The following is a 15,872-nucleotide window of genomic DNA, read 5'->3' as shown; positions in this document are numbered from 1 at the left end:
TGTAATTCAATATTTTTAAAGATGTGTAACTCTACCCCTTCTGTTTAAGTAGTAAATTCACTTTAAATAGCAAAAAATCGCTTATCAAATTATTTTTTTCCCATTTTTGTACAATAAATCAATCATAGGTCTTGAAAGAAGTAAAAACTTACGAGAAAAAAATGGAAAATAAAAGAAAAAAAATTTGGTCCCAGTAGGGTTTGAACCTACGCCCCCTGAGAATTGTAGTAAAAGTGGGTTTATGTTAGTAATTGAATACTCTTCAAAAAGGAGGTACTCTATTACACCTCTACTACCTTAATAGCTTTCTGTTTGCATGCTCATTCTCATTCAGTTTTGTCTTTAAGGACAACATCATTATAAATAATTCCGAAAACTGTGTTATCATATTCCCTTGAGGAAAAACTAATCTTAAACAATATATCAGAATTTACACGAGTAAAACAGTTTTGACTGGCATATTTCAAAACATTTTAAACTCAACATTATATGTCTTTATATTACATACGATCTATTCAATCTTCAACTTATAACACAAGAGTGCGTACTCTGTCTTTTCCTTCGTTGTAACATGCAAACTTGTTTCGTTACAAAAAGAGACACATGTCAGTGCTATAATCTTTGTATAAAGAAACTGGCCTGGTAACGGTTTAATCAATCTTTGAATTCTTGTATAGAAGGTATTGAATGTTGAAAGAATAATATTTTATATTTGATTAAGAGAATGTGTAATTCGAAAGGACTGAAAGAGTGGTTGTTGCTGATAATAACAGAAATATCTTAGCAATAAGTTTACGGCAAATGCTACTCTGAACATGCACTCAAACTATACATTTGTTTACGAATAAACTGTCTATGGGTCATTTCTTGCTTGCCGTTCATACCTCCACCCGCGGGGACACAGATTAAATGTGACCAAAGAACCCGGACTGCAATTTCAAGATTCACACGTATAAATCAGATACGAAATCTGATGATGAATATTTAAAAAAGGAAAAGATTTGGCCTTCACAGTGCCCTTGGCAGATGATGCACTCATTACCTGTACAGACACATATCTGAGACTATATAAATAAAGATTAGAGGTTCTACGAGGCACTGGACATAACTAAAACTGAGGTTTAATTTTCTTATAACCACAACGTAACTGGTATGGTGGATTTATATTCTCCCTGTTTCAGCCAAATAAATAAAAAGTCATTTCTGGGAGACATAAAAGACCTTTACATTGATGCCAGGCGTAACAATTACGTCATATATATAGTTTTCAATGACGTCATCAAGTGTAAAATATGAAAATTAGAAGTTGCTTTTTTGGTAGTTTTGAGAAACAATTCGTTACTATTACTCAGTATGATAATATGAAAATAACACTTCAGTCTAGATGAATATTTTAAAAAGAGTTCTAGATTCTACTTTACACAAAATTATTTTTGTTAACATGACACATTTAATTTTACATCAGCAAAAAAATATTTAGCCTGCCCGTATCGTGTTCATAAAGGAGTTTTGTATTGTTTATAACTTTTCTTCCATTGCATAGTTCAATAAATAAAGCACAATAAATAACCAAGCTGCAGTAGAATAGGTATTTTCAGTATGTTTTATGAAGATATATCCTCTAAACTTTCGATGATATCTCAATCGGAAATCAATCCCAGCATCAGTGTCTGCCAAGGGCAATATTTACATGTTATGTTTACCGAAATAAAATAGATATATAACCATCGTTAGTTTTACATTTATTCCGTTATATACACTATTGAATGTCATGGACTAACATGATACAGTTAATGTCATGGACTAACATGATACAGTTATATATAAAATCATAAATCTCATCATTGTAAGATATGCCGTTTGTGGCTGTCAAGAATGCCAGCGAGCATAAACGCCTCGAAATAGCCTGTAAAATGATTCAGTGATGTACTTTTTAGGTAAAGACATATTTTTCGCAGTATAATATAACACATATTTCTAATACCACTTTTATTACGGAAGTGTTTACGCATTAAAACAGAACACAGATCATGTCAAGAAATGCTGTTTAAAATAATTAGCATAAGGTAAAAGAAATCTGGCAGACATAAAGCAAGAAGAAAAATTAGAACGTCTTACCAGTTCTTCACTGCATCATTGCCTCAACGCGTCTAATTCTGTTTTATTACGTTCTTTTGAACACTTCTCCTGTTCAGTTATTTTTGACCGCTCAAAATAGTGGATATAAGTAATATTTAAGACAACATTGTCAACGCACTTGTTTTGAAAGCTTTCGTAGCATCGCATTCCACAATGCCAATAACATTTACTTAGCAAATCGGTGTTCATATTTCACTATTAATTTGTTAAAAACGTGCTGATATTAACTTCATTCAGTCAATTTTCTTTTGGATAGTTTCGCTCATCTCATGCAGTTTAACTATAACAGAGTTTCGCTTAAGCCGGTGCTAGGGGCTGTGAGGGGTTTTGCACATTTCATTATCAAACCAAGTCTATTGTTATTTTGTTTGGTTTTGTAGTATGCTTCCTAAAGATTTTCTTACGTACTTTATTTATAAGTGCCTTTTTTTGCAGAGTAATGAAGATTCCAGGGTTCTCCAAATTGCACCAACTATATACCATCAGTGCCAAGCAATGCAGAAAATACTAAATCGCTACAACTGGACAGATTTTTCCCTTGTTACCACGAAAATTACCAGTCACGTAGATTTCATCAACTGTATGAGAGACATGGTGAGAAGAACAAGTGTATCTCAAGGATTTACAACAAAAGCTAAGTATGTTTTCTCATCTCTGTTGCATTACCACCTTCCTGAATATAGTAATGGCACTTGTATCTTAAACACGTGTTTGAAAATACGCCGTAACAATCTAGGCCATCTTGTTTCCTGTTTAATCTCTCAGCTGAACTTCGGTTATATTTGACGACTGGATGAATGATATTACGCCAACAGTCATCCGGCTTTGTAAATTATTAGTTTCTAGCCGTACACGGAAAACTGAAACTGAACTTGACCCATTCACTGTTATTACAAGGGAGATATTGTTAATTGCAAATTTCTGAATGTCGATAGGCAATTAACGAATACTGAAATACTACTGTAGTATTATGTATGCGCAGTTTCCTTACGAATAGTCTTCAATTATTCTATGATTGTGTGGCAGATTCAGTGATCGATATTTTAAAAGCCCATCGGGACTGATGTCTTGATACTTGTTCGTGGTTTGGCCTGTTCAGTGAGCCCTAAATGTGTTCTCTTGTCGCTTTGCCTTCTGATATTGTATTTTATCTACTTCTGTTATATTTCATATGAGCACTTTGTATTCTGTCTAACATGTCTTAGTGTGTTAGTGGGATTCATCTAATGAGGACTGCTGTCCTATAATAGCTCGTTCCTGCTTGTCGGAAGGCGTGCTAACTTCCACTTATCACTGTATGTGTTTTCAGATATCGTTATGCAAAGAAATGAAATTGGACTGCATATTTCCGATATCTTTTCTGGAATCTAGACCTCTTTATACAGCAGTTAAAGAAATTGAATAAATCGTCTTATGCTATCTCAGTGACAATGCCTGCAGGGCTAGCATAAGCGATTCAAGTAACTGGTAAATCAGTTATAAAGTGTCTACCGCCTTGTCCATTAAATTGACAGTGTTTTACGAGACAATTGAAGCCATACTGGCATACGTCACAGAGAGAAGCTTTCAATCTTAATGAATGAAGGCATTGACAAAGAGTGCGGACAATCTGTTGAGCCCGTAAGATACGCATGTGAGTCGAAAATAGACTAGCTGGATAGAAAGAGATGTGAAAGAAGGAGTATACGAAGAAAACTATAAATGGGATGCAATACTTTTAGGTTTACATACGTCAAGACAAATTGCAAAATTAATAGAGGAAGCTGACACTTACATGATCGCAGTTTAACTTACTTATGCATTTAACAAATAATAAAGCGTTTATCTACGTCGATATCGAACTGTAGTAACTGTATATAAATAAATAACAAGATACAAGCTCAGCCCTTGATAAATTGAAATACTTTAAAAGCACAAACAACAAAGATAAAATAATAGAGAAAGAATAGACATCATATTCAGACTTGACATCAACTGCAATGGAATGGAACGTTTGTCAATGTGCAATGTAGCACGATTAATATTTAAAAATGAATACTTAGTAGAGTTGAATTGTGATACATGTATATATATATATATACTCGAACAAATCATTGTTCACTAATACAGCTTCTATTAAGTTTGCCAGCAACATTCGGGAGAGATGAGAGTGTTACATTTATATTGTAAATACGACGAGGAGGTTACAGAGTTCTGTTGTAGACAATGATTTTGAATTTCGATTCATGCATAAAGTGCAATCATTCCTGTACCTAAAATCTGTTTACCTAGTAATATTATCAAATTACTTTTTGTATTTGGATAGATACTGTCAACAGATTGTTTATTGCGGTTTCATTGTGTCATTGTAAAAAGCGTTTTGTTCAGGAATTGTCAGCCCTAGACAACTGTGCAATTTAATAGGAAACATTACACATTAATGGAACTCATGCTGTCACTAAATGTAATTTGTTATTACTCCAGGCTTGGCTTTTAGCAAAACATGAACACATATAATAACACATCCTTCCATTCGGGTGAAACACAATATAGGGAACAGTAGTGTTGCACTTGGAGGTGAAATATTAAGTTCTTAATTTTGGCAAAAAAAGTATTTTTCTACATAGTAGAGTGCTTGAAGTATAAGCAACTTAAGTGGTTTGCTGGTACTTGCATCGGAAATGTAATTTTTAAAGGCTGATAAAATGCATATTTTTGCTGGTTACGGACACTACAAGTGGTACATTTTGTAAAATAAAGCTTCATATTTATGATAAAGTTGAACTATTTTTACTGTTTTGTAAGACAAACACATGGAAATACATAATGCAAGGCAGAAATAGGACTGGGAAAGGTATAGATACTGAAAAAAGAAACATATTGTTGGATATTACTTTGTTGCTAAAAAACATGTATATTTCAAATCATCTGACATCTTCAATTTCAGTTTTAATAATGTAAACTTAATGAAAAAGCAACACAGATTCTGTCTTTGTTGAAACAAAATGACTTAGATTAAAGGGAAAGTGATTAATTTTCAAAAAAATCCTAAATATTGATAGATACAAGTAATTGGTTACGGACACTACAAAAAGCCTCAAGAATGGTTTTGCATTAGATTATGTTAAAAACATTAAATCCACTCATGAATTATTTGGTATAATGTTAAAATGATATCTGAATGGAAAGTGTATTTAAATTTGATATTCTTCAAACAGAAATATACAACTTGCCAAATTAAAACCAATGAAAAAGAAAACAGAACAACAAAATCTGAAAACTTCCTGTTTTCATGAAATCTTATAACTTAACAAGCAAAATTAAGTTCTCTAAGTGATACATTATTATCAATACTTTGTATTCATATCACACAACACTTACACTTATTTACTCAAGAATGTCACTAACCAGAAAAAAGAAATTAAGTTCATGGTTATGGACACTACAATATGAATTATCTAACGGAAGTACACATATCTATAATCTTTTTGTAACTTTTTGTTTCAAATTTTCAGATGTCTTGGTGTTGAAAATGTAGCCCTATTATCAGTCATAGTAGATTCATCTATAAATGCAACAATATTGTCTCTTATCTCCTATGACAGATCCTGTTTGTGCGGACACATAAATTTCTTTTTACTCGTTTTTCCTTCGTCATGTGATTTTGATATTAGTTCTGCTTTCTTAACTAATCTAGTTTTGAGTTATTCTTCCCTACTTCTTGTCTCTTTCTACAATCTTTCTTTCTCTCTCATTTTTCTTTTAATTTTCACATTGGCCTGGAGTGAGTTTCTGCCTTTCTTGCCATTTAACCTCTTCTAACCTATTCAGCATTTTTGTGCCTTTAAAGTTTCAGCACTGCAGCTGCCTCATCAGATCAAAACTATATCTGAATCAAAAATGCACAATGAAATCAGACATACTTTTACTTTATTATAAAGCAATTGAATTGCAATATAAATTTAGATATTATAACCATACGACACAGATGTGCACACATACACATGCCATTGCCCATTCTCTATAAAGCAAAAATGATCATCACTGCTGCCAGTAAAAATGTACTCAGAGAAGATTCCTTCCCTTCATCTGCACATAAAGCTTGTTCATCTGTTAAAGTTTGAAGCAAATCAGGCTAAAAGTTTGGGAATCGTTGACAGGATTTTCCCCTATCATACTATATTCTATAGCAAAAAAAAGGGCCATAAACTGGAGTAAAAACAGTCACAGAAAGAATTTCTCCCTTTACGGTCATCTGAACATCAAGTTTGTTCATCCGTGAAAGTCTGAAACAAATCAGGCTACTAGTGTTGGAGGAGTTGGACACATAAAAATGTTTCTCTATATTCCTTATGATTAAACAGAAACTATCAAAGGGCCATAACTGTAGTAAAATAGTCACAGAAAAAAATCATCGCTTTAATGTAATATACACATCTTGAGCTTGTTCATCTATGAAAAGTTTGAATCAGGCTAATAGTGTGGGAGGAGTTGGACACAAAAGATTTTTCTAGATATATTTCTATATAAAAATATAGTATCATAACTGTGGTTAAAATAGTCACTGAGAAATTCCTTCTTTTATGGTTATCTACACATCAAGGTTGTTCATCTATGAAAGTTTGAAGCAGAGCAATCTAATGGTGGGAGGAGTTGGACACACAATATTTTGAACGGACTGACGGACGTACATACATAGAGCAGCAACACTATATGCCCATCACATAAATATAAAATCTCATCTAAATGAATATACATGTACCTGTCATCACATGGTTTGTACTTAGTACTTCTTGAAGAGATTTTTCTTTCATTTGCAAGTTTTTAGATATTACTTTTAATCATAAATACTTGTAAAGATTTATTCACTTGAACTGTAAGATGTATAATAATCCAAACAAAAATTTCAGTAATACTGGATGTTTTTTTTACATTGTATTAATTTCTGTAGTGTCCGTAACCAGATAACACCGCCCCTCTGAAACATTTTGAAAAGAAACATTATTGTAAGCTACATGAATTTGAATTATCTTAACAATGATGCTCCTGAAGAAATTTGTCTAAGTGAATAACTGTTAATTGTCATTATCACATCTTTACATTTTTAATATAAATCTGCAATTTAGATGATAAACACGATTTTTAGTACTTTTGAACTGTATCTATATTTTTATATCTTAAAATATTTGTCAACAAATACATATATTTGTTTTTTCTCAATATTAATAAAATTTGAAATGATAATTTTTCTTTTTTCTGTAAAAAAAATGCAAGTTTTAATTTTTTCAGCTCTGGTTACGGACACTACAGTTTCAAGTAGCATTATCAAATAGACAAAATTTACCTTTTGTAGTGAAATTATTAATAGACTTTACTAAATTTGTCATCAGTGAACCTTCCAAATTGAAAAAAGTAGTGACCCTTTATCTCTCATCGTTTCAATGTTTGCTATGACATCTTTCAATTTCATGCTGCAGCAACAGAAAATGATGCTGTATATAAAGATGCCGAAATAAGGGTTTTCCAATGTGGTTGCAACATCAACAAGTTGATGAAAAATAAAGTTGATTAATTAACTTGTGAAATCAGTTATTACTTTCATAAGAACAGCTATAAATAAAACTTTTAAAAATGTTTATTTACACCATTGAAAGACAGGTTACGGACACTACAGGGTTTTTGTAGTGTCCGTAACCATATTAGTGGTGCTAGAGCAAAAATGTAGTTAACAATAAAGGAAATAGCATAAAAATTTAATGTCAACAGTTAAATATGATAAGAAAAAATCAATAAAGACTCTCATAATATCTTACAAATCTATAAAATACAATTGGTTACGGACTCTACATCTTTTCATAAAAACCTGATTTTCAATTTTAAAAATTCATACAAATAAATTTCAGAAATACAAGATTTTGATTTTTTTTCTTTAAGTACTATTACAACAGAGAAATGATTCTGGACCAAAATATTAAAGAAAAAATAATGTTAACATTGCAATTAATCATTATAACAAAAGGAAGGAATTTCGGTGAAAAACTGCATAACATCTTACCCATTTCACATTTTTCTCGACAGCTTCAACAATTTTCATCCGATCATGATAAATCAAACACCAAAATAATCCTTAAAAAATTGTCTTTATGCTGATAACACACATTTACATGGAAATATATAATATCTTACCATTATTTTATTTGGAAAATATGGAAATTTCTAAGTGCAACAACATAACGCTTCAAAAATGACTTTTTCTAGATGCGTTTTTTGCCACTGCTTGAAAACTATTTGAGCTAGATCAATAAAATTTGGCACAGAACTTCTTCATATTTAGTGTTATGAAGTGTAAATGTTAAATTGCAATAAAGGGTTAGGAAATTTTTGAAAACCATGTATAACAATGCGATATTCTAAATGCTCCCTATATTGTGTTTCACCCGATTGTTTATTCTCACTAAAACAAAAGCATAAATAAATACTTTCTTCTTCTGTCTCTGTTTCGAAAGAATTCGCTTTCGTATCTTTCACGCAATGTTAGATAATGACTGTGCTACTATGTCAAATATCAAACGATAAACTGTGTTGTAAGGGTGAATATCTGATATCTTGTTTTCGTCAAATAATCAGCATTTTAAATGATGTTAGATAAAGACAATCATCTTTTTAAGTATTTAGCTAGACAATTTTAGAGCACAGTTTCACCCTGCAGTATAGATAGGGCCAGGTTATTACAATAAATTACTGACTAGTTCCACCATTGTGTTAGTGGTATTTGAACATTTTTTGCAAAACGTGTGTGGTGTGTGTGTGTGGGGGGGGGGGGGGGGGGGGGGGGGTAGCGGCTTTTTCAACAGTTTTTCCTTGCAATCGTGTAACAATAATTTTTGTTCTTTTGTTCTTCTTTTTTCGCTGCTATCTAGTCTCCGTGTCAGTCATATATAGTCTTCGACAATGTAAAGACTGGCTCAATTTACTGTTCCGGAATAAGAATAAAATAAATCTGCTTTATATGCTTTCCAAAATGGAGAGCATAACTGTCGTCGCTTCGTCCGTCCGTCCTGAATTCTTGTCCGGAGTATTTCTCAGCAACCTTTTGCTGGAATTCAGTGAAACTTCGTAATAAGCTTTATTCCCAAAAGGAGATATGCATATCTTGTTCGCGCGTTTTCTCAACAACTACTTGCTGGAGTCCTAAGAAACCTTTTCGGAAATTCCACTACTTAGACGAAATATGCGCTTAGTCGATGAATTACGATTTTGTGCTTTTAAATTAAATTTGATAGTAATACTTCGAGGAGCATCCATTGGTTTTACCGATAATTTTTGTTTGTTTTGTTGTTGTAACAGTATTATTTGTTAACCAATATCGTCCTAATTTATAATAAATTCATTTCGTATAACAATTCATTGCACTAGTTAATGCATTACATCTGTCTGTCAAGTGGTCATTTACTTTTTCAGGTACAATATATTATCGTCTGTCACCGCTGATATTGGCGATACTGATGACTATGAACAGACAGAAGCGGCTATCAAAGCGGCCTTAAAGATCGTTAAAGATTCGGTGTCTCGCGTTATTATACTACATGCTGGGTAAGCTGATATCTAATTGTTTTGTTTATCAAGACGTGTCAATTTTAATATAAGACAAAGGCAAACAATAAGAATATACTTGTTGTAAGACAAAATGCTTTCCGATTAGTTTTGTTTATGTATAAATAACGAACGAACGGATAGACAGAGTGAGAACAGTTGAGAAAAAATATACCAAAGACGGGATCATCACATTGTCGTACCCCTTGATTTTCTTAAACATTCTTCTTTGGTCATTACTTATATTATTTAAGAAGTTTAAACGTTGCTGTAACATACTGAGGCAGCAATTGCATTTTGAAATATATTCAGAATTATTAGCAATAGAAATTCATGAACTTCATTAACTAGTCCCAACTATTTTATGATATTAGGAGCAAAACATCAGAAGGATGTCTGATAAAATCTTTAATTTTGATTTATTTCATATTTCGTTGGATTTTACTTACTTTAAGCTGCTAATTACAAAATGGTTTGTAATAGCAACTGTTACAAAGTCATATTTGTGTGTTGCCGTCAATTCTAGGATGTCGGGTGTATGTAGAACGAACGTTTCTGTGCAATTTTACTATTTTTATTTTAGTCACAATAGTTCAAATTAACAGAAGGTATAAATTTATTATAACAAAGTCAGTAGTCAGCTTTTGAACACTGGTTATCCAGTTAATATATTTAAATAAGAAATTTAGTGTCACTTTTAACGTCGGTTAACCGAACTAAGAAGAAATTAAACATTACAGTATAACACGCTTGTTCTGTGGATGTCCACTAACTAATGACTGTCATTTTACCTGGCTGCTGCATTATTTCTTATCTTTTCGGTTTAAGATCTCCAACCAATGAAATCACAGATTAGGATCTTGACAACCAGTATATACGAATTATGCAAATTATTCTTATACAGTCTTCTTTAGATCTTATCACATTTATGATAGTGATCGAAGGAAGTGGTAAACAATGGAACAAAGACCTTGTTAGAAATTATCTACACTTCACACTCTTGCATTGCATAACAAATAATCAGCTTAATTGTCTACAAATATTACAGAACCTAGCAACTTAAAAGTTTACAGCAGGACATTTGTTTCAGTAAATGTCTTACTCCAGAAACTATATCACCAGTTTGAATCTGTCATTAACAAACAACAACAACATTACCTTTATTAAACTCAAATCACAAAGAGACACAAGAGTATACAGTAATACATTGTATATATCTCAAAAATGTGACATGGTGTAGAAGCTACAAAAAAAAAGACAAAATTTACATTGACTTGAGATATAAGATACAATATATTATACAAAAATAGAAAAAAAACTGAAAAAGAACTAAAAAGCGGATTTCATTCAAGGAAATGAAATGAGGGGGAATGTATACTTTGACCTATTTTTTTTAAAACATATTTGATGCACACGCGATCTAGAGAAACAGACTATAATTTTGGATTTCCAAACAATTCTATTTAAATAATCTATTTTGATTGGTCGTTATGTCACGCGCTGTGTCAATTGAAACTGTGTCAGTTGTGTATTAAACCCAGATACGGGTCAGAAGCGTGCAATTTATTCATAGACAAGAAATTCTCGTTAAAGTAAATTCAAAAGAAATAAAAAAGTGTTTTAAATCTATATGACGCGGTGTGAAAGTGTATATTCGTATTGATTAACACTGGAATAAATTTTGCATCTCTCAACATGCTCAATATGTGGTCAAAACAGAAAAATCAAGGCATGATGTAACAGTACAATTCATGACCTGTGAGTAATACTTTAGAAATTTTGTTACACATTATTATTTTTCATTACAAAGCAGAGCAGAATCTAACATAGGGTTACTGTATGCTTATTATGAAAACCTACACTTATTACAAGACCTTTCATACCTTATATAAATATAAAATAAACTTTTTAATGGGGAATCAGAACAGAATTTCTTGTATAGTGTACATTCAAAGCTCATATAGATTTCATGCTTCTATGAGATAGATACACAGTTCAAAACAAAAACAAACAAACAAACAAAAATATACAAAAAAAGGAAATTGTACAGGTAAATACAATGCGGTATGGAATGTTTTGTCATATATCTTATAGATTATTTTTATTTTAAATATTTTCACTATTTATTCATTCGGTTGCGGCAGCTTATATATAATAATTGTGTGTACAAATTTTATCGTTTAAGTGTCTGAAATAGAATTTTTATGAACTTACAGAGGTTTTTTAATTCCTTTATTGACCTGGATGTAAGCAGTTCTTTATATTTCAGTATATTTGTTCTAGTATAATAATATCTTTTAATAAACAGTTTTCTTTGTTCATGGAAAAACTGGCATTTTAGTAGATAATGAAACTCATCCGCCACATCTCTACTTAAACACAGTGGACATGTTCTTTGATTAATATCTTGGCCTGCCCATCTCCCTGTTTCGTTTGGAAAGAAGTGGTTACCTGTTCTAAATTTAATAAGCATGGATGACTCATATTTAGTCAATGTTATTAGGTACTTCTCCAATTCAATTGTTTCTTTATAAATTGAAAAGTTAAGACCCTTTGTTGAATTCTGTAAAGATGCTTGCCAATTTTGTAGATTTTGTTCAAGCAAGGTACGTTTTATAATGTACTTTATATTTTTATTTTGGAGTTCATGCTGATTTAACCAGATATCCATTCTGCCGGTTTGTCTAAAAATGTTTTTTATATAGTTTATCCATTTTGATTCAAGATTTGGAAGATTTAACATGTAATTATATATACGGTAAGATAATTTATCTTGTTTGCCTGTCATTAACCTATTCCAAAATGCAATCATTCTGCACTATTTAGTTATTTCTAATGGATATCTTCCTAGTTCGGCATAAAGCATATACAATGGTGTGCTTTTTCTTAATTTAAAAATTTTCCTTAGGAATTCAGTATGTATTCTTTTTAATATAATAGTACTTTCATAACCCCATATTTCAGATGAGTATGTAAGTATTGGCAAAATTGTGTTATCAAAGAGCTTTAAGATTAAGTCTAGTGGTAAATTCAGGTTATTGATTCTTGCATAAAGAAGATGCATTGCTTTCCTTGCTTGTTGTGCAAGATGTTTTCTTGCAGTTAGGAAACTTCCAGATTTTGCGAAGTATACTCCTAGATATTTGTATGTATTGACAATATCCAATGTTGTATCTTCAATTTTAAAAGAAAAATTTCTATCTACTCTTGATCCAAAAATCATGACTTTGGTTTTTTCTTTATTTGTTATTAAATTCCAAGTTTTACAGTACTCAACAAAGTCGTTAAGGCAATCTTGTCATATTTGGTCAAGTTCAATATCGTTAGTAATCTGTTCCTTTCCGTTTCCAGTATTCAATATTACCAACTCACGCATTCATACTCATTTATAAAGCAATTTAATTATGTATGATCAGACTCTATGAGAAATGCTTTTCGTAGATTGTAAAACTTTGAAAGTATCGTAACTTTCCACGATAGACAAATATATACGTATAATAGCTAGTGAGGGCTAAACCAGAATTAAGGACATTTCCAGCGGTTGTTTCTTGGTAACCTGGACCGTTACTTATAGATTTTGTGTCTCGTTAAATAGATAGCTGAATTTTTTTCATACGGTATCGAACACATCACCTTAATGGAAACAAACTAGTTGTCAATACGTTTTAGTCAGTAAAAGCGAATTGGTCGGTTTCTATCTAGAGGAAAGGTAGATGTAATGAAGAAAAGATTACTGTTTACTTTCAAGACGGCAGAAAGTTGAGAAAATATACCTTTGGGTAGTATAGCCAAGAATAAATACAATTACATATAAATCACGTTTAGGTGTTTTTTTAAGAGTCATGTGTAAAGGACAGTTTTTTTCTGAATCAAACACCCAAGGAATGAAACAATGCAGACAGATAATAGAGTTATTGCCTCTGGTATAAATGAACCAAATTTCAAGAAATATCTAGATATTACAGAAAAATATATGTATACCCGTGACTTCTATGGTTTCTTTCTGACGAATACGACACAGTCAAAATGAAAACAAGCTGTAGGTTTAAACAAGAAAATATGATAAAAAGTGAGTTTTTGTAACATTTTTGTATATTCGAGAAATCTTCTCAAAAACAGATTCTCAAAAATAGAAAGAAAAAACATTTTGTCTTTCAAATAAATCTTTTAAGTGAAAAAAACAGTTTTTAAGTGAAAAAATCAGTTTGTTCGGTTTATTTGTGCTGGACGGATTCACGTCGTTTGCTTGGAAAATGTGTTTCTTTTTTGTTTCTTATTGCGGCTCACATTGTATTTTTTTAGAATATCTACATTTTCCCTGATATTAAGAATATTGCTTTCAGCCGTAAAATTGCATTTACCACGTAGGCATTTTGTCAGTGTTGCTAATCGGAAGTAACAAGCCAAACTTTTCTTATTTCAGATTTGTTTTACTTTGAATCCTTTTTTCAGGGATATAGAAACATTGGATATTATGGATGCTGCTAAAGAAATTGGGCTTACAGATCCTAAATATGTCTGGCTGCTAACGTCATCCAGTATCGGGCGCATTGGCAGAAGCACGACTTTTCCTGTTGGTGTTCTGGGTACGAGTCTAAGAATGTTTTAATGTCGTTGATTACTTACAGTCTAGTTTAGCATTCCGAAAGTAAAATAACATTTTTAAAAACTGTATCCAACACTTATTCTGTAATACATTCGCATTTAGATGAAATATGTGTCTGGGTAAAGACAATGACTATCTAAGGTGTAATTTTCGCAAAAGCAGACAGTAAATTTATACAAAATTTGGTTATACAGCATACAAATGTCCAATTATTCCGTAGTTGGTTATGTACCGGAGAACCAAATAACAGCAAAAGTCATTACTCTTAATTATACCTCAAGATAAAAAGAATATGGGAGCTATGTTGGGGTCACGCATGTTCGCCAGCCTACCCTTACGTTTATCGTGTCCGCTTCATATTTTCTTAACCGCTGAGAAAAGTTTCATAAATCTGTAGCCTCTTTGTTAACCTCATCAATACGAAAAACGACATGCAGAGCCAACAACCCAGATCACTTGGTCCAGTGTCATAGGCAAACTTGGAGGTCAAAGTTTAAATAGCTTAATTTCGTGTCCGCTCGATATTGTCTAAACCACTTGGTAGATTTTCATAAAACTTTACAACATTTTGTTTACCTCACGAAGACGACGTGCAGAGCACTTAGAGGTCTAAATATTTAATGGCGTAAATTTGTGCTCACTCCATTTCTTCTAATTCACTAGAATGAATTTCATAAATTAGAATCAGTTGTTAACCTCATCAAAAAGCCAAACAGAGTACACAAGCCATGTCATTAGGTCCAAGGTCAAGGTAACACTTACAGATCAAAGATGGAGAAGCTTAAATTTATGTCTGCACCATATCGTCTTAACCACTGGCAGGAGTTTCGTAAAATTAGCATTTCTTGTTAATCTTACTAAGATGACGTTCAGAATTGTACAACTAATATAAGTTGGTCCAAGGTCAAGGTCACACTTGAATGTGAAAAGTTATGATCACAAAATATTACTTCCTCTGTATCATTGTGCCGTCTTGGGGTATTAATCGCCATTAGTAATATCCTTAGTTTTATTTTCTAAAACAATGTTCCTGTGCTATGACAATTGTAAGAAAGCATACTAGATGTTTTATATATTCAGTGCTTGCATGTAATTTCAGTATTTATTTGCACTTCTATCAGACACTTATTTATTTGTAGACTGAAAGTGTAGAGATAATCGTGCGTGTTTTACAATCAGTTATCTTCTTCTTGTATGTAATCAGGCACCATGTGATAGCAAAAGCTTGAGTTTACACGTTATGATGAAATTAGTCTCTTTGTTTGGCATTTCCTTAATTAAATTTTTTTTGCGTGTTATTCATCTTACTAAGCAATGGAATTAATTTTATTTGCGACTTGATATTTGTAAAGTTTCATCACTACAGTCCACAGTTGAACAAGGTACCTGCCTGTGAAAATGATGTCGCCATATTGATTGAGCTTTGTGTATGTAGATATTTGTAAATCTGTGCTTCGAAGTATCGTCAACGTAACATTCCTGTTTGACGGAACACGCATACATTATATATACATTTGCACTTTTCAACATGATGTATACATGTAGTGCTATATAA

The 15,872-nt window shown here is 32.0% G+C and overlaps 1 protein-coding gene across 3 annotated transcripts in view; it reads left to right on the top strand.

The window, feature by feature from the left end:
* The window catches only part of LOC123564320 (glutamate receptor ionotropic, NMDA 2B-like), a 150,982-nt gene that overhangs the window by 107,714 nt on the left and 27,396 nt on the right, over positions 1-15,872 (top strand). For all 3 annotated transcript variants that reach the window (XM_045357821.2, XM_045357819.2, XM_045357820.2), the window contains exons 3-5: positions 2,575-2,777; positions 9,580-9,711; positions 14,164-14,297. In XM_045357821.2, the coding sequence (XP_045213756.2) occupies positions 2,575-2,777; positions 9,580-9,711; positions 14,164-14,297 (469 nt within the window). The remainder of the gene's footprint in view (positions 1-2,574; positions 2,778-9,579; positions 9,712-14,163; positions 14,298-15,872) is intronic.

This window comes from Mercenaria mercenaria, chromosome 2, assembly GCF_021730395.1.
Source record: "Mercenaria mercenaria strain notata chromosome 2, MADL_Memer_1, whole genome shotgun sequence".
In the NCBI taxonomy this organism is placed as follows: Eukaryota; Metazoa; Mollusca; class Bivalvia; order Venerida; family Veneridae; genus Mercenaria; species Mercenaria mercenaria.
The sequence above is the reverse complement of the archived record's forward strand: the minus strand, read 5'-3'. Positions and strand labels throughout refer to the sequence as shown.